This window comes from Balaenoptera musculus, chromosome 2, assembly GCF_009873245.2.
Source record: "Balaenoptera musculus isolate JJ_BM4_2016_0621 chromosome 2, mBalMus1.pri.v3, whole genome shotgun sequence".
NCBI lineage: Eukaryota > Metazoa > Chordata > Mammalia > Artiodactyla > Balaenopteridae > Balaenoptera > Balaenoptera musculus.
The window spans coordinates 90,084,341-90,109,596 of record NC_045786.1 but is presented as its reverse complement, the minus strand read 5'-3'; the positions used below and the strand labels follow the sequence as shown (position 1 = coordinate 90,109,596).

Below are 25,256 nucleotides of genomic sequence, written 5' to 3'. Positions count from 1 at the left end.
CCATAATAGAGAATGGCTGTTTACCAATATGATAAAAGGGTTACTACAATTGTTGAGTATTACTATTAACTGTGCCCTGTGCTAAATGCCTCAAACATTTTCTCACTTGAACCATAAAACACTGCTAAGGGAGGATTATTAACATCATCAGGACACAAGGATGCAGAGAAGCTAATTTGTTTATTCACCAAATACTTATCAAGTGCTTCTTAGGTGCCAAGTACAGAGCTAGGCATTGAAGGGATAAGTGTGAAAATATTTAGTCTTGCCCTTTCAGAGTCACAGAGTATCACGTGGTGAAACTAGGACTCAAACTCTGGCAGATCCAACACCAAAGTCAACATTTCAAACACCATGTCACGTTGCAAGCATCTAGTGCATTGAGATTTTTTTATTATATACAATTCATTTGTCAAAAAGAGTACAACAACCTCTTCTTTAAGTTATCTACACACAGTGTGATACACAGTGTTATGATTCAAAACACTTCCTTTAAACGGCAATTTTACTGAAGATGACCATCATTTCCTTCCTATCTCTACAAATGCTTCATCCGGAAGGGATAGTTTTACATGTGACCCCTTCTAGCTACAACTGATTGGCCATTAACCAGAATGAACATTTATAGAGCGGAAAACTAAGTCGAGTTAGTGACAGGATACAGAATGAAAAAATCCATGAACAATATACAACACCTGCTCAAATCTCTATGCTTCCTGTTGTTCAGTTTTTGTTTCCCGTTGCTCAGTTTTTCCTTGGATTAGATTTAACATATGCCAAATCTCCTTTTCTTGAGCTAAATTTAAGTGGGTCTGTTTCTTGCAATGAAACTATTCCTAACCAAAAGAGTATTCATTGAAATAGGTTACTCTCTCTGATGTAAAAACCAATTCTGTATTCTATTTCAGTCATAAAAAATGTTATCATTCAAAACTAGTTTTAATGTGATTTTTTTTTTTTTTTTTCCACACGGCTTGCGGGATCTTAGTTCCCTGACCAGAGATCGAAGTCGTGCCCCCTGCAGGGGAAGCACAGAGTCCTAACCACTGGACCGCGAGGGAATTCCCTTAATGTGACTTTCAATTGTTTAAAATACTTCAATAATCTGTTTCTAAATTTACAATGTGAAATCCTCTTCCATCCTGCTGTACGGAATGAATGCAAATAATGAGACAACTGAGTTTTCAAAATAACTGAGAAAGATCCACAGGCACAGCTCCAAATGCATACCTGCAGAGTTACCAACCTTCTATTTAGTTCCTTACATCAGTGTTATGTTGTTAAAAGGAGGGGGAAGAAGGGAGAAAAAAAGGATTTGGGGTTGAACAAATTTGGAAAACACTGAGTAACAGAAACAAATTTTAGTATTTTTTAATTCCAGGGCTTCTCAGATTTTCATAAGTTAATAAGCATCAGGATACTCAGGGATATAATACACAGTCACCCTAGATTCTTTTCTCCTTCACAGTGTATTTGGAGAAACCAAGGTAATACTAGTTTGGGAAACTAGAGGAAAGCACATCAACATAAGCTGTTCATAGTCTATTTAAAAATAAGTATCTGAGTTTATCCCTTTCAGTTAACCCATTCCGTTAATTTCTTACCCCATATCTTAACACTTAAATCACGCCATTCCCTTGCTTAAAAACCTATAGTTGGCTGTCCCTAAGGCAGGAGTAAATAACCCCAGCCCTTATTTAACTTTGTTGTGACCCATGGAAAAGTATGAAGAGAAGAAACATGTTTTAATCCAGAGTAGAAGAAATGCCAAAAAGACTTAAAGTAGCAAAATTATGAGATATAACAAGATAGGCCTGCTACTCCACGAAAATCTGACACCACACTTCTGAGTACCCATCTCATACCTTCTCAATTTCCCATCTCCCTCTAATCTGAAAGTAGCCATAAGGAATTTTTATTTATTGCAATTTGAGTAAACCCTGGTCTAAATTTTTAAAATTGGAAGAACAGTTCTTTTACTTTTGTAAAAGGCAGCAAGTACATTACTAAACGTAATTTAAAAATCTCAGCTGATTTTTCCATCACTAACAGAAATCCTAAATAGGAAAAAAAAAAATTCTTCACCCCAGCCTACTAGATGGATCACAATCAAACCCCTCAGTCTAGCACTCAACACTGTTTATTAACTATCTTCACTTAAATTACAAATTAAATTGTGGTCCCACTACTCCCAAGATGAAACTGTTTTAATCAGGTAAGCCTTTTTACCGACTCCTAGAACTGTTATACTCCATTCCACCGCTATACCTTTGTATGCATTTTTCTCCCACCTAAAATCTCTCTTCTCCATTTCTTTTAAGCCATTTTACTCCCAAACATCTTTCAAGGTTTACTCAGACTTTGCTGGCTAATCTCATTCATGATAATCTTCCCAGTTCTCTGAACTTCCAATGACAATCAAGAACATCTTAAAAACACAGAGAAAAAATTCCTCAGTATTTAAGCTAGCAGCACTCTTGGAAAGCAAGAATAAAGTAAAGGGGGAAAAAAAAAAAAAGCAAAATGTGAAACAAACTGCAGCCAATTTCCATAAAGCAAAGGTAAATTCTTTTAGTTCTTAAAAACATGTTTTTCTTTGAGCAACATCCCCACCTTCTGGACGTCTAAGGATATAGTTAGTACCACTGCTGCTGTGCTGCACTTTTCAGAAGCATATGCAGAAAGAGAACTCCGCTATGTATCAATGTTGTTACCTTAGCTAATCAGAAAGTTGTTATCATCTCAACCTGAATTTTAATGTCTTTTCTCTATAACTGGTTACTAACTGAATTTCTCTTTATCATACTGTTTGAGTATCCTCAAATTCCAGGTAGAGGTTTAATAATATAGTTACTGGTTTTATGAGGGAGTAATGAGAAAAAAACCAGTGAAATAAGACTAAGGTTTAGGAAAGAAGCATAAGTAAGATGTTAAAAGCTTTTACCCATCTATAAATTCCATATGTCGTCTCTGAAAAAATGATCAGTCATAAAAGCCTCAGATTCTCCCTCTTCTATTATTACCTTTTTTGAGCTGTACACAATGTGGCACAATATGCATTTTCGTTCTCGTGCCATAGTGACCAGATCTGAAGCACTCAACGTCATACCTGCAATGAGGAAGTAACATTTAGTAACCTTTTCTTCCCAGATGTCTTTTTAGATTCATCTTAACATAGCCCAAAATACAAATCCTGCAACTCCCTCACCTCCACCCTGCTCCCCCAGTCTTCCCATCTTGGTAAAGGAAAATTCCAATTTTCCAGGTACCTAGGGCAAAAACTTTGGGAGTCATCCTTGATCCCTCTTTCTCACCCCATATCCACCCTCATCAGCAAATCCTGCCAGTCCCACCTTGAAGTACATCCGAAATCCAACCACCCCTCACTCCTTAGCATATCTACCATCTCACATGGCACCAGCCTACTGACCTGACTCCCTATTTCCACTCTTGTCTGTCCTCTCATGGTCTATTCTCAAATTAGCAACCAAAGAGTCTCAGAACAGGATTCTTTTAAAATTTAAGTCAGATCATTTAACTCCTCTGCTCAGAATCTTCCAAAAGAATCCCATCTCACTCATAGAAAATCCAAAGTCCTTTGCCACGGGCTACAAAATCTGTTTCTCTCTCATTCTCTGACTCCATGCCCTATCACTCTCCCTGTATTGCTCCATTCAAGTTACTCTGTCCTCCTTGCTATTCCTTGATCACACCAGGGATTCTCCCACCTTAGGGTTTCTATATTTCCTTTTCTCTCTGCCTGGAATATTCTTCCTTAGGATGTATCTGTGGCACAGCAGAGTTGACCCCACATCTCTTATTTCTGGTTTAAGAGCCTTTTCTCTGTGTTATGCTGACATTTAAAATATTTAAATAAATCCTTCAGACAAAAAAAAAAATGTATTTATGGTTTTCATGGCTCACTCTCTCATGCTGCCTCATCAAGGGGGCCTTCCCTGACCTCCTATAGAATACTGTACTTCCTGCCCTCCATTTCTTCTATCCCCCTTATAACCTGCTTAATTTTTTACTTTTTAATAGTACTATGGTAGATTGTTTCCATAGATGGCCACAACATTATCTCCCACCCCACGTGCTCTTTTGCAGTGTGACGTTGTCACCACCACCCATTAAAAGGTATAGAGTCTATTTTCCCTCCCTGTGAGCTGTTTTGACCAATAAAATGCAATGAAAGTGACAATGCAATTTCTGAAGCTGGGCCTTAAAAACTTTGCAGCTTCTGCCTTTGCACACTTGGAACACTCCCTCTTAGAACCCAGCCACATGGAGAGGCCAAGGGGAAAAAAACTGAGGCCCCAGCTGAGCACCCAAACAACAGCCAGCACCATCTGACAGCCATGTTGGGCACTCCAGGCCCAGCTGCCAATGAGGGATCCCAAGTGGGACCAGTTAAAGAACCATGCAAATGAGCCTTTTTCAACCCACAGAATTGTAAGAAACAAAATAGCTGTTTTAAGCCAGTAAATACTGGGATAGCTTGTTAAGCAGCAAGAAATATCTGAAACAAGCATCCTTTACTACCTAACACAGTATATATTTGTTATTCTTTGTTTCCCCAATTAAAAATTAAGCTTCACAAGAACAGAGACTCTGTATATTTTGTTCACTAGTACAGGTCTAGCACTGAGAACAGTGTCTGGCATATTGTAGGCACTCCATAATTATTTGTTGAATTGTTCCAAATAGAACTATCTTAGGTTATTAAATGTAAGACAGAGATAACTGGATAAATACTGAGGTTTGGGTTAAGACCAGAAGGGTCTCTATTCTACAATCCTCTAGCACTACCATACTTTCCTCCTGCATCCCTGCAAGGATGCCCTACCTGAAAATTTAATTCCACTCCCCAGGCAAAATTATTTTTCCTCCACACACACAGCACCAGACTCTAATAGATTTATCTGCTTCCTTGCCTGGGCTTGTTCCTTATGGGACTTAAAATTGTGAGGTATGAAGTTATAAGCTGACCTAATTTAATCTTTAACCCTTAGACAACATGGTGGAAAAACCAATGAGAAAGAAGCCTAAGGTTCTCTACTTCTCTTGTCACTCAGCAGTTTCCTTGCTATTGCAACCCACTCCATACCACTACTAAATGTCTGAAATAATTCTATTCAATAACAAATTACAAAGCACCAAAACAAGATTGTGGGTAAAATCTTGACCATTTGAGAAAGCTGAATGTTAACTAGCTAATAAAACAACGAAATATACCTTTATGGATAGGTATAGTATTATTTATGCTTCTAGTATTACTAACCTATCCTAAATCTCAAAATTAACACAAACCACTCTGGTGCTAAGTGTCAAAGCACAATTATTCTTTTAATTCCCTTATCTCTTAACATTAACTTTAATTACTATTTGCAAGCAGTATTTTGTTATTTCATTCAGCAAGCATTGTTCTAAGAGTTGCAAAATCAGTGATAAAGATGATATATCCAGAACTGTTTTTAATACTGCTTCAAATTATTACCCATTAAAGCAAAACAGGAACAAAAAACTTGGAAGCAATGAAGTCAATGAAAAAGTGAGACTTCCTGGCACAAGCAACAGCAGTTGCTGTGGGGTTTTTATATATTTACTCAATTGAAAACTAAGCACTAAAATACCAACTGTGTTTCTATTTAATAAAGCCATCAACTCGTAGTAAATGGATAAAGAAGGTCATATAATAAAAATACTCTCTATCAACCTTTTAACCAAAGACTCCCTCTTTTTATTTATTTTTTCTTTTCACGAGCTCCATGTTTCTAATCTGCACATATTAAGTTTCATTTCTGTAAAAATTTTCACTCTCATAAAAAATCAAAAAGTGTAAACTGCTAGCAAAGTATTTAATCAAGAAAGACCTAGGGCTTCCCTGGTGGCACAGTGGTTGAGAGTCTGCCTGCTAATGCAGGGGACATGGGTTCGAGCCCTGGTCTGGGAGGATCCCGCATGCCGCGGAGCAACTGGGCCCGTGAGCCACAATTGCTGAGCCTGCGCGTCTGGAGCCTGTGCTCCGCAACGAGAGAGGCCGCGATGGTGAGAGGCCTGCACACCGCGATGAAGAGTGGCCCCCGCTTGCCACAGCTAGAGAAGGCCCCCGCACGAAGCGGAGAACCAACGCAGCCAAAAATAAAATAAATAAATAAAATTTAAAAAAAAAAAAAAAAAAAAGAAAGACCTAGTATTTAAAAACACTGAGTTGATATGATTCCAGCTAAAGACAAAAGAACTTTAATTTGTACATCCTTAAACTGGGTAAAAATATAATTTCCATTAAGCTTTCTGAAATACTGAAATTAGCTCACAGCCTTCTTTAAAGGTCTTAACAAGGATTAGAAGTCAAGGAAATAGAAACCATCCAACTTTGCAACCTCAAAATGCTTGAGAGGTTACATTATACAAGTCAAGTAAGTGTAAATAAACAATTCAACTACTGCTGTCCTCACTTTAACCACCTTACATATTCCCCCATATCACTTAAATATACCCATTATGAAATCTTTCAAATTTTCCCCAAATAACTGTGAGAAATATCTGTGATATTTCTTAGTCATAAGTCTAAAAAATCCTACAATAAGTACCTTTTCTCAATATCTTAATTACCATCCTATTAATACAATTATCATTCTCATAGGCAAAACCATATTACTGATTCTTTTCTTTCAGATTATCATATTTCGTCACCAAGTCCTGACAGATTTCAATTTTTAAACTGTTATTTACGCTGTACAGTAGAAATCAACATAACATTGTAAATCAACTGTAATTCAATAAAACAAAAAATTTTTTAAAAAGAGGAAAAACAATTGTTATTTACTCTTCAGTGTGATAAACCTGCATGACCTTATATGTATTCTTCTCCCTTCACCCAACTGCTATACTCACTAATGTTTCCTGCCTTGACTCCTGTTCCCAATAAATGAACAAGTTCTAAATCTAAGCAGTACATCAGAATCACCCACACAGCTTACTAATAAAAAGAAATACAGTTGTGTGGGCAGAGTAGAACTATTGCATTAGTCTCCAGACACCCCATTCTGTACTTCATCATGCTCTGAAGGCTGTTTGATGGTAGGTATGTCTGGTCTCACTGACCTTACCATGAGGAAGGGATCTGTCTTTTCATATACCTATAACACTGGTTACAATAAGCACATAGTACTTAAGATATTTGAACTCTGACATAATTAAAGCCAACTGAGACTCTATATGATAATATACTGTAAAACACTGAAGAAAAAAAGCGTAATTATTGGTTTGTTGGGGTGGGGGAAGTGGTACTCAGATTAGTATCCCTTTTCTGAATTCCACAGGTAACTGGTCCACCTTAATCCTGACAAAAAACTAATGGATTTCTGGTGAGCAAGACAGGGCAACAGAGAGACAGTGTTCAGTGATACAAGTTTTTGTCACTACCCCTAGGTTGCCCAGGTTATGGAACAAAGATACAACTGGCACTTCTGAAAAGTCCTCACTTTGCTGAGTGGGACTCCCCAGAAAGTTTCAAGGCTCCTAGCTAAGGAAGGAGTTTTAGTAAGCTGACAACAGAGGTCAAGAAGTATTTTGGGGCATATGAACCTATAACCGAAACTTTCAAAGGCTTATTCTGGGTACCTGTCCTATTTACTAGGTCTAAATTCTGGCTGGCTCTTGTTTCCTCAGGCAAGTGATTGGTGGTTTCCTGCATCTATCCAGTATCTCTGATGGAGCATAAGTTCATAAGCATTTTACTCACTAGCATTCCTACTTTTTATATTATCTGCCCTAACATAACATTCACCAGGATCATATATGTATGTGTATACACACACACGTGCGCGCACACACACACACACACCACTCTTTATTCTTTATTAGTAAGCATAGGGCTAAAACGAAGACAGGAAGTTAAGGCTGTGACTCAGGAAAAGGGATCAAAAGTCAAGCATCCAACAGATGAAGCTGTTCATATTGCCCATCACCAGGCAAGGAAATGGACAGGGCAGACCACAATCTGATTCCTTACCTCAGAATCAGAACTATGGTCAGGTTCCAATACTGTACTCAATTCTGGAACTTGGAAGCATTATGTCCTAGAGGGAAAAATAACTGAGAAAGAAACTGGGATAACGCCAACTCTAACAAGGTAATAAAAATACTAGCAAAAGTTATCATCATATAACAGAGTAAGTCATAAGCCCAAAGATAGCTTATACAAACACTGTTTTAAAAGTTTAACTGGGTAGCTTGTTGCATTTATTTAACAGTTTAAAAAGTTGGCATTCCTGTATTCAACATATCATTTATATATTTCCAAGCAACCCCAAAGATCCACATAGTAATGTAAAATTCTATGACGTGAATTACAATCAGTGCAAGCTGAGTGAGCCTTACTAACTGCTCACTATTCTTCTCAAAAAGCTTTGCTGTTCTCCATGCATCTTATTGTTAACAGTACATTCAATAATCTTCATCCACTTTATACAAGTATGACTATAATAACAATCATTTTCACTATTTCTTTTTATAGAATCTTTTAAGTTCATGGATAACCATACCACAGTATTACAGTAAAGCATTTATTGTAGCAGTTTTAATTTATGTTAACAGCTTTCTAAATGCCTTTGTCCTGTATTTAAAAAATCATTAAGTCTCTGAAAAGGTCACCATATATTTTATTAGATTTTAAGAAGGAATTTATGTGCTACTAAAGTAGTGGTATTTGCAAATTTTGGAATTTGCAAAAATCTCATATCCTTGTAAATGTCAAAAGTCAAAAGCTCACATGCATACTGTACATGTGGCAATGATGTATCCCAAATCCCAGCAATACAGTAAAAAATATGCTTAGACAAAATTAGCTGTTGTTCAAAAGTACAGTATTCCAAGAGCTTGAAAAAATTCCCAGGGCTCAAACTCACCTTGAAATTATCAGCCTAAAAAGAATACCTGTATAATATCCTCCTAAGTGGTCTCAGCACCCCCTCTCAAACTACTTTCAGGTAATCCTGTACTTTCCTAATTCCTTATACTACAGCAGAAATAATCTCTTTAAAACGCAAACCTGATCATAATATTCCCTTGATTTTTCTCCCTATATTGTATTTTGGAAAATTTCAAACACAGAAATATTTAAAGAATTTTATAGTGAATATCCCACACCCAGTTTACCATATACACATATACCCACCACCTAGATTCTATGGTTACCATTTTACTCTACAGTACTTGCTTTATCAGATACCTAGCCATCTATCTTTGGTCACTTAGTCATGATGTATTATGATTTGTTAATATTTTGCCTAGAATTTTCTGGGTCTATGTTCATAAGACACACTGTTCTGTAATTTTTTTTTTTTATAATTTTTTTTTTTTTTTTTTTGGCTGTGTTGGGTCTTCATTGCTATGTGTGGGCTTTCTCTAGTTGCAGCGAGCGGGGGCCACTCTTCGTTGCGGTGCACGGGCTTCTCATTGTGGTGGCTTCTCTTGTTGCAGAGTACGGGCTCTAGGCATACGGGCTTCAGTAGTTGTGGCTCATGGGCTCTAGAGCACAGGCTCAGTAATTGTGGCGCATGGGCTTAGCTGCTCTGAAGCATGTGGGATCTTCCCGGACCAGGGCTCAAACCCGTGTCCCCTGCATTGGCAGGTGGATTCTTAACCACTGAGCTACCAGGGAAGTCCCTGTAATTTTCTCTTCAATCTGTAACACCTTTATCAGGTTTTGGCCTCGTGAAATGAGTGTTTCCCTTTTGTCTGTTTTCTGAAAGTTTATATAAGACTGATGTTATTTCTTCTTTAAATACTTGATAAAATTCATCAGTGAAACCCTTTTTTCATTAATTCTATTTCTTTAATATAAGCTTATTCAGATTTTAGCACATTGACATTTTTAGTACATTGACATTTAAGAAACTGTCCATTTATAGTATCAAATTTGTTGGCATAAAGTTGTTTATAATATCCCCTTATTATCCTACAGGATCTGTAGTGATCCCTTTCATTTCTGATACTACTAATCTGTGTTATCTGTTTTTCATTATCAGTCTATCAAGTGGTTCATCAATATTGTTGATTTTTTTCAATGAACGAACCCTGGCTTTGTAATTTTGTCTACTGGTTGTCTTTTTCTACTTCACTGATTTCTTCTGTTGTCTTTATTATCTCTTCCCTTCTATCTACTTTGGGTTTATCTTGCTCTTCATCTACTAGCTTCTTAAGGTAGAACTTTATTTAGCTCATTCATTATCTTTAAACCTTACTTTTCTAAAGAAGGTGTTTAAGTTATAAGTTTCCCTCTAAGAACTGCATTAGCTGTGTCCTACAAATATTTTAGCGCTTTTAAACTATAATAGTTTTAGATTTACAGAAAAGTTGCAAAAAACCGTAGGAGAGTATCCATATAGCCCACCCCTTTTCCTGTATTATTTACATCTCATATTAGTATAATTTGTCACAATTAATAAATCAATATTGATATATTATTATTAATTTAAGTCCATACTTTGTTTCCTCTTTTTTCACCTAGTATTCTTTTTCTCTTCCAGAATTTCAACAAGGATACCACATACGTTTAATCATCATGTCTTCTTAGTTTCCTCTTGGCTATGACAGTTATCCTACAGATTTAGGTATTGTATTTTCATCATCCAGTTCAAAATATTTACTGATTTCTCTTACAATTTCTTCCTTGACTCATCGATTTATCAGTTTCACTGAATTTCCAAATATTTGCCAGGTTCTGTTTGACATCTTGATTTCTACTTTAATCCCATTATGGTCAAAGAAAATATTTTGTAGTATTTCAACCCTTTTAAATTTATTAAGACTTGATTTACAGACAAGCATCTGGCCTATACGTACCTTTGGGGAAAAAAGTATATTCTGTAGTTGTTGGGTGGAAATCATCATCTATACTGATTTTTTTGCCTGTTGTCTATCAATTGGTGAGAAAATTGTTAAAATCACTGATTGTTGTCTCTTTCTTCCTTTAATTGTATCCATTTTTGCTTCATGTATTTTGAAGCTCTGATATTAGGCACATACATATTTATGACTGTCTTCCTGATGAACTGACCCTCTTATTATTATGAAATAACCACCTTAATTCTGGCAATATACTTTATCTTGAAATCTACTTTATCTAATATGAATATAGCCACTCCAGCCTTCTTATGCTGTTTGAAAGGTATATCTTTTGGCATTTACTTTTAGTCAATCTGTCTGTATGCACTGAATCAACGTTTTTTCTGCTAAAGTAAATGAAATTACTGATATGGGTGGATTAAGTCTACCATTTTATTATTTTTAATCTCCTATTTTTTTGTTTGGCTGTACCTCTGTTTCTGTCTTCTTCTGCATTATTCACTTCAATTTTTCTGCTAGCTTTTTAGCAATACTTCTTTGCATCATTTTTTTCCACAGTGGTTGCTCTAGGATAGAGAATATACATCCTTATCATTTTCACACTGTATTCAGTGTTAGTAACATGCCACGTCACGTAATATGTAGAAACCTGGCAACAATACAGGTTCATTTACCCCCACTTCCCATTCCATGATCTATGGTATATGTTTTATATCTACAATACATGATGAACTCCACAAGATGATGCTTTTATTTTTTTAAACAATCATAGATAGTATTAGGAAATTAAAAGAAAAAACCAGTTTCTATTTATCCAGATATTTACCATTTCTGATGCTCTTCATTCCCTTAACAAAGATTCAAGTTTCCATCTGGTTTCATTTCCCTTCAGCCTGAAGAACTTCCTTTAGCATTTCTTGTAATGCAGATCTGCTAGAAACAAATTCTCTTGGTTTTATGTGATGATATTTTTATTTTGCTTTCATTCTTGAAGGCTATTCTACTGAATTCTGGGTTCTCAGATTTTTCTTTCAGCATTTTAAATATTCTCTATTCACTCTGGCCTCCATGATTACTCCCCTGTATATAACATATTGGGTTTTTTTGGGCCACTTTCTAGATTTTTCCTTTTATTTTTGGCTTTCAGCAGTTTGACTATGAAAAATCCAGTCACGGTTTTCTTCATTTATAAACTAGAGGTTTTCTTGTCTTTACTTTTCTTGGTTTTGCTGAACTTATTGAATATGTCAATCTATGCCTTTCACTAAATTTGGGAAATTTTCAGCCATTATATTTTCAAGTATTCCTTTTTTCTTCCCCATTTTTTCTCCTCCTATTCTGGGATTCCAATTATGTGTGATGGATTTTTTGATATTGTTCTCAGGCCCTTTTTTCCCCCTACTCTTTTTCTGTTCCTCGCATTGAACTTCTATTGACCTTCAATTTCACGGATTCTTTCCTCAGTCATCTCCATTCTGCTGCTTAGCCCACCTAGTTTATTTCCAAAATTATATTTTTCAGTCCTAGAATCTCTATTTGGTCTTTTCTTAATCTCATACTCATTCTTTATGAGCACATTTCCTTTGCATCATTTTCCTTTCCTTTACTAATACATAGTTATAAAAGTTTAAAATCTTTTCCTGCTAATCCCAACATTTGGGTACTTTAGGGTCCGTCTCTGTAGATTGTCTTTTAACTTGAGAATAGGTTACATTTTCCTGATTCTCTATACATGAGTAATTTTGGAATATATCCTGACTACTGTAAATATTTAATTGTTAAATTAAATAACAAACATAACTGTTATTTGTGGAGACTCTGGATTCCTTTATATTCCCCTGAAGAGTGTTGATTTTAATTTTTATTTATTTTTGTTCTAGTAAGTATATAAATTGGTTGACTCAAACTGAAAACTCTGTTCCTCAGGTAGATGAGATCTTGATTCAGTTCTTTTATCTTGAGCTGGGCTTCTTGGAGTCTGCTCCACGCATGCATAGTTCTCAACAGTGTGCCAAGATTTGGGTAGAGTTTATTCACAGAATTTGATGTTTCTATTTTCCAGGATTCTCCTCTTAGTGTCCAACACCTGTGACTGTCTTGAGCCTTATTTTTGGTTCTTTAGATCACAAAGACTAGCAGTTTACTATCAGAATTTTAACCATCCTACCTGGCACAAATTGGGGCCATGAAAATGAGAAATCACTCCTTGTAGTTATGTTCCCCAAGTGTCAATTACCTTCCAGAATCTGTTTGCTTTTGGTAACTCTCCAGTGATTTTAGTTGTTTTATGTATTTCTGCACAGATTTAATAGTTGTTATCTGCAGGAGGAGCTTAGTCATGACCAGAACTGGATTCCCATGCTTGCACTTTTAAGAGCCCTCACTGTGTTTGAATAACTCCAGGCAATGGTCAAGCAGGTGGGGCTGATCAAAGAAGACATACTCCTCAATCCTGTGATGGAATAAGAGGCCCTAGGCTTAGTGATGAAGTATGCTGGGGTTTGACTGACTCTTGAATGGCAGTTGTCTTTCATGAGGTGGCTCAGCATTCCAGTCTACTTCAATTTCACCTCCACCTAAACATGCGATTTATGAGTCCCTCAACCGTACAAAGAAAATGCCTTTCTCACACACACTTATGTTTTCATGCCTCAGTCCCTCACTTTTTTTTTTAGAGGTCTTCTGGCTTTATTTATTTATTTATTTATTTATTTTTGGCTGTGTTGGGTCTTCGTTTCTGTGCAAGGGCTTTCTCTAGTTGCGGCAAGCGGGGGCCACTCTTCATCGCGGTGCGTGGGCCTCTCACTATTGCGGCCTCTCTTGTTGCGGAGTTTAGGCTCCAGACGTGCAGGCTCAGTAGTTGTGGCTCACGGGCCTAGTTTCTCCGCGGCATGTGGGATCTTCCCAGACCAGGGCTCGAACCCGTGTCCCCTGCATTGGCAGGCAGATTCTCAACCACTGTGCCACCAGGGAAGCCCAGTCCCTCACTTTTAAAGGCCCTTCAATGGCATCCAATTATTTAAGACATAAACCAAAATATTTAACAAGTCTTACAAGGCCCACTGATATGATCCTTGCTTATGTGTACTACATAGGTTTGAGCTACTTTCCCCCTTGATCTCTGTGCACCAGACAAAATGGTATTTTCAGTTTTTCCCACCTAACATGCTCCTCCCACAGGGCTTTTTCTTATGCTGGTCCCTCTCTTTGGAATGCTCTTACTCCTTTCCATCTAGTTAACTACTCATCCTTCAAATCTCAGTCCAAATGTCAGTTGCCTAAGGAAGCACTCCCTGATCTCCCAGGCTAGGTATTTCCTCACTATACACTACTCCCCTAAAAGCCAGTACCTTCTTTATACCACTTATCACAACTATGACTACTTCTGAGGCAGACAGTAGAGCAGCAGTTCTCAACCATATCAGACCCAATACCCTTTTTTCTAAAACATTATGGGAATTTTCATTCATACATAAATATGAGGGATTATTATAAGAATCCCCAGTCTGCTCCTCAGTCAGCTTTCCCAATTGTCACCATACAATTTTTTTCTTTAAAGATATTTTTACACCTTCTTTTTATTGTAAATATTTTATAACACCTCTTTATCCTTCCTGAAATGAAATTCAGAGCTACTGCAACTTACACATGTAAATTTTAAAATAATGTGCTAGCTATAATAAAAAAGAAAATTTATTATAAAACAATATGTATTTCAACATATAAATGCTTTGGCATGATATTAAATAAGACTACGAATGTGACAATTACAAATACAGACAGATATAGGTATTTTATTTTTGATAAAAATACCATGAATAACATTGCTGTCTGTGATATGACCTTCCAAAATAGTGACCAACTCTTGATAAACTTTCTGAAATAAAGAAACCACAGTCTCTTGATTTACATGATAACTATGCTCTATGCAAAAAAAAATAATAATAATAATACTGCGTATTTATACGTAAAACAAATTTGATTCTAGGCTCAGATAATCATAAACACAATTTTCACCTACATGAAAAACCCTCTGGGACATCTGAAAGTGACACAAGATGTGGAATAACTTTTTACTATACATGGATGTCCCTTACACTGCAGGATGTCTAACATCCCTGATCTCCATCCACTAAACTCAGTGTCACCCTCCCAATTATTTTGAAACCAAAAACGCCCCTGCAAATTTCCAAACCTCCCTGAGGGATGATCCCCAAACCATCACTGAAAACCACTGCATTAGGGTAATGGAAGAAAGCAAGATCTATATAGCCAGACTGCTTGGGTTTGAAACCTGGCTCTATCACTTACTAGCTATGTGATCTTGAGCAAGTAATTTAATTTTTCTATACTTCAGTTTCCACATTTATAAAATAAAAATAATATCAGTACCAATGTTAGAGGGCTGTTATGAGGAATAAATTACAAAGTCCATAGTGTTTTGCACAAAGCAGGTACTAAATCTTTGCTATATTTAGTTATTAGTATAATTATTTGCTTAATAACTGCCTCTCCCAATAGAGTGTAAGCTCCATGACAGCAAGCCGGAATGCCTGTCTTGTTCACCATTTTATTCCCATTACGTGGCACACCATCTGGTATAGAATAGGTATGCAATATCTGTTGAATGAATGAAATCAGCAAAGATGTCTGTAACAGAAACATAATAAAAACTGGAGTATAACCTTCAACAGTAGTATTATTTTAGGTTATACTACTAAGATACTTCTACATATGAATGTCAGAATTTACCCTGATGACATATACACATGTATAGAATATCTCCAGTGGGATACTCAAGAAACTAGTAACAGTCATTGCCTCTGGGAAAAAGAACTGAGGACATGGGGATCAGGGATTTACTTTTCACTATAAATCCTTTTGTACGCTCCAAAAATTTAAGCAAAATACACATATACAGTTGACCCTTGAACAACATGGGGGTTAGGAGCTCTGACCCTCCTCACAGTCAAAAATCCACATATAATTTGTAGTCAGCCCTCCCTATATACAATTTCAACCAACCACAGATGATGCAATACTGTAGTATTTAATATTTTTTAAAAATCACCATATAAGTGGACCCATGCAGTTCAAACCCATGTTGTCCAAGGGTCAACTGTATTATTGTTTTTAAAATTAAAAAAAATTTTTTAACTCATATTTTTAAACAAAGAAGACTTTAGGCCCAAGAACCAAGACTATATAATGGTTCCAGGTAGGGAACTTTTTTGGAACTCCAGAAATCATCAAAAAGTTTGACTTTCACATATTTTGAACCTTCAGAGTGGTTCATTACAGGCTATCACACCACAAAGATCAATTCCAGTTTACTTATACTCCAAAAAGTCTAATCTCATTAGATATTGATTACCCGTCTAAAAAGATTCAAAGGGACAAATAGCATAACTACCAGGAGTAATAACAATTTTATATTTACATAACTAGTTTATAGTTTACAAAATATGGTGGAAAAAGCGTGACCTTGGAGTTAAGCAAAAATACCTAATGTGTCTACCACCTTAAGTAAATTTTGATCTCTCCAAACTTCATTTCCTCTTCTATGAGAACAATGCCACCTAGTTATCAGGGTTTCAGTTTAAAAAAAAAAAAAAAAGAGAGAGAAAAAAAAAGAAGAGAATTTCTTGCAGTGAGTTTTGTCTTTTTAAAGATAATTATTTGTATTTTAAATAGTTAACACAAGTTTCAAAATTACAAAGGTACAAAAGGGCTTACAGCTGGTTTCAAGGGGTGAAATGCAACTTTACAAGGAAGGACTCAGACTTACCACCTGAACCCACTAATCAATCTTAGCACCACTATCAGGGGGAAAACTAGACTACACAGCCTTATCTTTGATATAGTCCCCAAAGTGTTTACCCAAACTAATCAAGTATTACCTCTACCTTCAAGTCTGTAGTAACATGTTAAATGATAACACTAGGAATCAATCAGATAAATCCAGATAATCCTACAACGTTCTTTGAGTCATGATGAAAAAAGAAAAGGGAAAGAAAAAAAGGTAACTTCTAGACTTAAAAAGACTTCAAGAGACATAACAGTCAAACTCAATGCACAAACTTTGATTGGAAGATGGATCAAAAATGGTAAAAAGAAAAAAAGGAATAATTTGGGGAAATTTTAATAAGGATTGAGTGTCAGATAATATATAGAAATTATTGTTGTTCAGTGTGATTATTATATAGGGTTATGCAAAAAAATGTTCTTTTTATTAGAAACACATTAGTATTAGAAACACGATAAAGTATTTAGGGGTGAAATGTCAGGAATAAAAACAAATACAGCAGAATATTAACAGATTTGAAAACCTGAGTGATTGATTTACAGGGGATTCAAAATAGTATTTTTCCTACTTTTCTGGATGTTTAGAAGTTTTCATTAAAAAAAAAAAAAAAAAAGGCTTACAGAGAAAATTATTCCTCTCCCACTGGCTGGTGACTCCCAGCCACCTCCAACTTATCACTGTTACCAGTTTCTTATGTATTCTTCCAGAGATATTCTATGCATGTATATACGTACAATAATCACCACTCACAGTTTTTCCTTTTTAAATATCTTCCTTTTAATCAAAGCAATTGGTTGTGAACTAACCTGATCTAGTACCTTTAATTAAGGCTCCTATCATTTTCTAGTCTCAATAGTTAACTCTAGAAACTGTAACTGTAGTATAGTTGCTTCTCAACAGAAGTGCTTACAATATTGAACTTGATGTAACAGGAAAAGGATGAGATTTGTCATCATATGTGAATTTCACCACTTCACCACTTACCCTAGCTAGGTTACCTTGAGCAAATTACCATCAAACTCTCAGCGACCTCATCTGAAATGTGCTCCAAAAAAACCAACTTTCATTATAATATCTCATTAATTTTTTGTGACAGACCTGAGTGTATCTGGCACATGTGTAGTAGGTGCTAGATAAATCCTAATTGAATCTAAATATTATCGTCCATTGTTTCACTCACTTGAGAACAGGGCTTAAAACAAATTTTAAAATTTTCCATGGGGCTTAGAAGAGTATTTGGCTCTTAGTAAGTGCTCAAAAGTTATTTTGGCTTGAGTAAATTTGATATAAACCATTATGGTGGAAAAAGACTCATTTGCTAGGTAAGAGAACTTTCCTTAACTAGGATGGGAGTCCCAAATTGCTAAAAGCCATGTAAATCTCAAACTTCCCAACAAGATGGCTTAATCTGACTCTCAAAGATGATTAAATTGAGCAGGTTGAAGGGGAAGTGGGGTGCAAAGCATTTTCTCTCTATAACTATGCACTGAGATTCGGACTAAATATTAAATTGACCCATAGTAAGCGCTCCATAATTAGCTGCTATTATTAAGACGAATCCCACAGGGAGAGAAGACGGAAGGAGGAAAAAGAACGAAGGCTATCAGTCACAAGAGGTGGAAAGGTGTCCGTGGCCTGAGACGTGTAGGCCATAAAGGGCACCTGGGTCTATGGGGTTCCTGCAGCCCCGGGGTGGGGACGAAGGAGGTCAGCGACCTCTCCGAAAGGTCAAGCCTCTGGAGCCACGTTTCCCTCTGGAGCCACGTTTCCCTCTGGAGCTAGGAGCAGAGCCGGAACGCCCCCGCGAGAACCTGTACCCCGAAGCCAGAAGCACCGCCTGCCCGTAAACCCGCGCCGATTCTGGGAGAGGGGACGACCCGCCGCGCCGGCGCCGCAGCCCGCAGGAGCAGAGACCTGCCGCGTCCTGAAGCCCAACATCCTCCCTAAAGTGGCAGACCACCGGGACCCTCGGGCTCCGATACGCCTCAGCGCAACCCGGCCCTTGGATACTCACACTTACAGCCGAACCCTCTTACTCCATCATGCCTCCGAGGCCCCGGCGACGGAGCCCACTGACGCCCCAGCCGCCCCCCTCAGCTTCGGGTCCGGTGGCCCGCTCCGGACCCGCTCCCCGCCTGGCACCGCCGCCGCCGCCGCCAGAGCGCAGGCGCACAGAGCCGCCGTCGCGCTCCTTTTTTTTTTTCCTCCGCGCTCAGCCTTTCTCAATAACCTAGCTTTATTTGAACACACGAGAGTGAACAACGGACACAGAGGAAAGAGGCTTTACTGCAAAAGAATGGAAGAAGACCACAGGCCGGAAGAGTTCATCCGCTGCACCGGACTGTGCTGTGACCAGCCTCCCTCGTTTCTTTTTCATTCTTTTTGCTGTTTCTGGGCCTCCCTCTTGCTCCTACTCTCTTCCTAAGTCCCGACCATTCCCCTTAGGCAGTGGCAACTGTTGTGGCTAAATTTCCAACCACGCCTTCCTTGTAAAACTTATTGAAACTTAATGGAAGGTGCAAGAGCTTTAGAACAGACAGACCTCAGGTCAAATCTTGACCTAGGTACTAGTAATTTGTGATATTGGGAAAATTACAAGTTTTCTTGAACCTCACTTCACTCAGAGTTAAAATTAGGATACTGATATCTTATCTCTCAGGGTGTTGCTGGGAGTGAATGACAAAACATAGGTCAAGTGCCTGTCCATGAATGGTGCCTGTCACAAAGCAGATAATCCATCAACACCAATGATTATATTCTTATTAGTACCAATGTATTTATATTCATCATTAAAGTTAGCCCATAACCATTCCCTCAGGATCTTCTTTTAGTGACTAAAACTAGTCAGATAAACCAAGTTACATTAAAGTTGATAATGATGTGAATTTCCTATATTATTGAAAACTTCTAATAATATCTATGTTTAACAAGACCTTCAATGCCTCAAATCAAAGTAAGCAGCTCCCTCCATCTATGTGTAAATCCAGATTTGCTTCTAGAGGATTGAGGAACTTATTCCTATTCTGTATTTGTGACATCACAAGTCTTTGAAACACCAAGGTGTGGGGTATGCTGCCCATTCTCTCTTTTAAAGGCATGCAGTGTAAGAATTGCTTTACCCTATAATCTCAGGGCCATAGTCCAAGAGAAAGCTTGTAGAAGACCAAGGTCAGCTGTTGGTGAGCATCAAGGTAATCGTAGATCAGCATTTTTCAACCTTGGCACTATTCACATTTTGGAAATAACACTTGTGCTGTTCTGTGCATTGCAGGATATGCAGCAGCATCCTTGGACACTACATGCCTATAGTACCCCCCTTATGACTCCCACCTCCCACACATACACACCTGTTGTCCTGATAGTCAAAAATATCTCCCAAAGGAAAAGAAAAAAAATCTCCAGACTTTGCCAAGTGTCCTCTGGGGAGCAAAAATATCCTTGGTTGAGAACCACAGCATTATACCAGCCACCATCCCAACCCTAAATGAACTCATTTTCTCCACTTCTACCCTCAAGAAGTGATTACTGCTTAAGAAAGCCACGCAGGAGGGCAGAAACTGGTGAGTTCATTTTTTCCAACCTTATACAGGCCCTCAACACCACTTACCTGTCCTACTACTTTTTTCTGGTCAACTTGCTCCATCACTTTCTACAACAATATTCCAAATCTTCTCCACTTTTCTTAAAACTCCTAACTCTTTATCAGTAGGTGACCTTGTCTCCTACTTCACAGAGAAAACAGAGACCATCAGATGAGATGGTTAAGTTAAATTCTTTAACTTCCTGTTACTAAACATACAAACTTACAAATACTTCCTCTCATTAAAATTGAGGAGATATCTTCTCTATCTTGTTTCCAAGACCTTTCCTTCCAACAGTGCTCTAGATTGCCTCTGCTCTTACCCACTCAAGATCTTTACCTACTGACTAACCCTTCTCTTTAAAACAGTTTTTTCTCAGTTGTATCTTCTCTATAATGCTTAAGTTTCTCCTGTCTTAATTCTAATAACAACAAAAAAACAGAAACAAAAAACTTTGACCCCTTGTCATCCTCTTTCCAGCCTCCCTTCAAGACCAAACTCTCCAAAAGCATTCTACAATTTGTCCCCGTTTCTGCATCTCCTCTCTCTTCAAACTAGTACAATCTATCTTTCAACCTCATCATTTCACCACATAGCTTTCACTAAGATAACCAATGTTACTAAATTGAAAAGACATTTCTTAGGGTTCATCTTCCTTGACTCCTTAGGAACAGACAACTCCTTTGAAACTCTTTTATTTCCAGCACTATGCTTTATTCTTAGAGGTGCCTGGAACCATTTCCGGACCTGCTTAAAACCCTTCAATATTTTCAGTGATCATGGTAAAGTGCAGGTTCACTAGTCCAAAAATGCAAGATCTTCCAAGATCTGGCCGTTGCCAACTTTTAAAGACTCATTCCCCCCTTCACCGGAAGATATACGATGAACTTTAAGCCTCTAAATAGGATGAACTACAAGGAAATTTCCAGAAGGCGCTATGTTCTTCTTGGGCTCTCCAGTGCCCACAGTTTGGAAATCTCTATCTCCCTCCCGGACTTCCGGGGGAACTCCTGCTTATCCTTCATGATTCAAAAGTCACTTCCTCCGGGAACCCTTCCAGATACCCCTAAGAATAAAAAGCTTAGTTCATTGTGCGCCAGCAGCGCCTCGGATTTTCTATATGTCAAGCATTATATTCAGTCCACCATAATTTGTTTACATATCTTTCTCCCAAATCTAGACAGAGGGCAGGGAAGGCATTCTACTCGCCTTCTTTTTCTCAGCATTCATCCCGCACAGTGCCTGGCACACTGTTTGCCCTCAGTAAATGTTTGCTGTATGAACACTTCCCACCTTCGCGAGGGACTCGAAGTATCCGGTTAACCGGCGAGTCCCCGGGCTCTCCGCCTGCGTGGCAAGGAGATTTAAAGCCTCCGCACAGTGATTGGCTCCAGCTGCAGGGGTGTGTCCGCTCCCGCCGCGCTGGGGAAGTGCGCAGGCGCGCAGGTCCGGCGAGCGCAGGCGCAAAAAAGGTGCAGCTGGGGCGCAGCCTGGAGTCCGGCCTGCCGGTGTCCGAGCTGCCGCGGCCGGAGAGGAGTGGCCGGAACTGCTTGGTGAGTCTCCAGGAGTGGGGCTGAGGGAGCTGGCCGGGTGAAGATTGGGATCATAATCCCAAAGAGAAAGAGTATATAGTGACGGTTGAAAAGTTGGTGGCGTCGGGCTTAAGGGGAGGAGCGGGCGCTCTGGCCCCGACTGGGCAGGTCCGGCCCGGATCGAGGACGCGAGGTGCCTGGAGACTATCTAGGGGCCAGAGGAGGAAGGGTGGAGAGATGATGGTTCTCTGGACCCTTCCTTGAAAGCTAGCAGGGGTAAACTCCCACTCCCTCACCTCCCACCCTCGCAGTGTTGCTGCGATCGGGATTAATAGACTGTATGGTGGCCACAGTGATCAGGTAACTCTGAACTACTTGTTTGAAGAAGGTTTCTGAGGTTTATGGCATTGGAGAGTCCATGCTCTCCAGGAAAGTCCATTCTTACCTCGCGGCTTTACTGAAGACACACGAAGGAAAGGGTGGGTAAAAGATCGAATTCCACGGAGTAAGGGGGGCGGGGGGAAAGTCCTGGAAAGTGCTATTTTACCTGGGACTTTTTTTCATTGTTAGTCACCACAATGCTAGGTAAGGCAGATGGGAGTTAGAGGAAACCGAAAGTCGTCAAAGTTGGGAAAAGAAGATGAAAAAGGGGTAGTATTTTGCCTTTTGCTACTTGTCATCTACTTCGGGGAGGGGTGGGGGCTATTGGGAGAGGAGAGTTATGGACACTGGCAGCTTCTGACAGTGTTCCCTTTGCCTTGTGAAAATAATGTAGCTTCTTAGTAGCAGATATTTCGAGAATTGAGAGTGATATTACTCCATCTGCCCTGGTGCCCTTAAGACTGGTTTTCAGATGTCCGGGTGAAGTACTGCAGCTATGGCCAGATAGAAATGGTTCTCCCACTTTCTTATCTTGCCTGGAAAATACCACACTTGAAATTCATGAGACATCATTAGCAAGAATACTTTGACATCTAATCTTAAAATATTTCATAGTAAAATTTTAAAATATTAATATTTCTGCCACCAGTAAAGTTGATGCCAAACGCATCCAGTGATCACTGGTCATTCATTCCTTTGGCAAGAGGTAATGAGAAGAAACACATTCATATAAATATTAACAAATATTGATATTAGAAAAACCTCTTCTTACATTACCCTGCTCCTTTGACAGGTCATGTGAAAGTAAATAAAATGATCATATAACAACCTACAACTTAAATATTTATCAGTGTTGCTAGGGTTCTTTTTTTAGGTGCTTGTGGTATGTGAGTATGCACTAGAAAACTGCTGTTATCTTAGTTCCAGAATAGGAATGACTTACTGTGCCATTATTTTCTTAACAATATTATACTCTTTCCTACGAACAGTAGAATTTCTGTATGCATCTTAGTGTTTGTTTCTTTTACTCTAAATCAACTTAAGTAACAAGCTCACTGAACTAAAGGTCACATCTCTTCTAATCATTCAGGACACAACCTTGAACCAAGAGGAGAGCAAACAAACAGGTCCTGTTGCTCATGGGACAGCTATGGTACTTCACTTGGCATGAACCATACCACCATCATAAATTATGCATTTTAGAAGATCATCTGTGTTACTATTTTACATCAAATTTTAATAGACTTTCCTTTAAATATTACCCTCTTCCAAAGTGACAATCTGTGAAATCACGGATTTGCTATATTTTATAACTTTTTCTAGTACATATTATAATAAATACATAAGTATTAAGTGCATAAGTATTGCTTGTATAACAACTAAAATAATTTCTTGTTCTTGCTCTGCACTTTGGAAGATACTGCTTTGGGCCTAATCTACTCATTTTTAAGAGAAAGTGAAGATTGGACTACCTAAACTCTAAGGCCAGTGGACTCCAAAATTCTGTGAGCCTTGTGATGATGGCCTTCATTACTGTGACACAGTTCTAATAAACTTACTTATCTGGTTTCACCAGATGAAAGTAGATTAGAATAGCAGAAGTGAAAAAGAGGATGTGTGCTCTTTGACATTTTTGTGAAATCAGCTGCCTTTTGTTTTGTTTCCTCTGAATTAAGGTGCTTTGTTTTCCTCCTGTGTGTTCCTCTGTCTTAAATATTTTGGAAATCTGTTTTTTAACTGTGTTTGTACTCTGCGTTATGTATATGTTAACATTTATAATATATGATGTTGCTTGCATCTAAGAGTGCTGAACTTTTTATTCCAGTGCCATATTTTGTTTCCAGGTCTGTAGATTGACAGAGAAGTAGATGACAAGGACTGGTTTTTTCTTTGTCTTGGGCGGGTAGAGGCTTGGAACAGATGGATCCAGTGCGTCTAACAATTGGAGGAAGTGGATTGTGGAGCCAGGAAACAGCATCTACTGTTCTTTTTGTAATATTGGGGGGTGGAGATGGGATTCCATTTGCAGTCCTTTAAGTCACTGACATTTTGGTTTTGATTTCAGTTTAGGATGAATTGCTACTAAAATATTTAAATCACTGTTCACTATGTTTTTCTGGAATTCCCTCATCTTAAAATCTTAACATTTATTTTAACAAGGTTTGACAATTGAGATTACCTTTAGGCTGCCTCTTGATACTTTTAAAATAAAATCCAAACTTCTTGGCATAGGATATAAGCCCTTCATAACCTCTCTCCTACCTGCCTTTTAAAGCCATCCTGCCCCCTCTGTACACAGGCACACACATACACACGTTATATTCCTGCATGACTACGTTGTGGCACTTCTTTTTTTTTCCTTTTGGCGGTGCGGTGTAGCTCATGGGGTCTTAGTTCCCTGACCAGGGATAGAACCCAGGCCCCAGCAGTGAAAGCACTGAATCCTAACCACTGGACCACCAGGGAATTCCCTGTGGCACTTCTTTAATAGTCTAAAATCACAATTTTTTTAGAGTTGATTGTGCTTTGATTCCCAAATCACAATCTTGAGAGGTGTTTAATAATTACTATGAAAAATTATAATAGTTTTAGTGAGCATTACATTCTAGCAGGGTTCTAAATGCTTTGTATAAATTAACTCAATCCTTATAACAACACTTGAAGTAAGCATTATATTCTCATTTAATGAGAAAACTGAAGAACAGAGAAGTTAAGTAAGCAATAGTCATGATTTGAAACCATTATGCCTCCAAATACTGGCCACTTAACCACTACACCGTATTACTTTTTGTATAAACAAGAATGCCATTCAATATGCTGTGAGAGATATTCCTTTCCAGGGATCTGAATGCTTATGTTTTCTGCCTGTGGCACCTGACTCCTCATATCAGGATATTTGAGAAGCTTACCAGAAAGCGTCTAAGTAAACTTGGAATTAGGGCCAAAATACTTGGGCGGTTTAGGTGAATATTTCTCTCAGGCAAGGTAAAGCCATGCCAGTCCTCCCCACCTCACACTTGGTATTTCCCTGGCAGATACCATACTTAGGTCTGCCAGACTGCGTCTCTCTCTTCCCTGGGGAATGACTGCTGCATTCTTGAG

At 38.2% G+C, this 25,256-nt stretch overlaps 2 protein-coding genes across 5 annotated transcripts in view; one reads left to right on the top strand and one right to left on the bottom strand.

Annotated features, from left to right (window-relative positions):
• ZNF106 (zinc finger protein 106) overlaps positions 1-18,802 on the bottom strand; it is a 61,224-nt gene extending 42,422 nt beyond the window's left edge. For both annotated transcript variants that reach the window (XM_036845121.1, XM_036845123.1), the window contains exons 1-2: positions 18,675-18,802; positions 3,024-3,109 (exon numbers count right to left, since the gene is read on the bottom strand). In XM_036845121.1, coding sequence (XP_036701016.1) covers positions 3,024-3,107 — 84 coding nt within the window. In that variant the 5' untranslated portion in view covers positions 3,108-3,109; positions 18,675-18,802. The remainder of the gene's footprint in view (positions 1-3,023; positions 3,110-18,674) is intronic.
• Positions 18,803-21,680: 2,878 nt separating this feature from the next.
• The window catches only part of SNAP23 (synaptosome associated protein 23), a 35,300-nt gene continuing 31,724 nt past the window's right edge, over positions 21,681-25,256 (top strand). The window contains exons 1-2 of one of the 3 annotated variants that reach the window (XM_036841847.1): positions 21,691-21,794; positions 23,245-23,307. The gene's annotated coding sequence lies outside the window, so the exon portion shown is untranslated. Of the gene's footprint in view, positions 21,795-23,244; positions 23,308-25,256 lie in introns of all 3 variants that reach the window. The other 2 variants (XM_036841846.1, XM_036841848.1) reach the window with 2 other exon arrangements.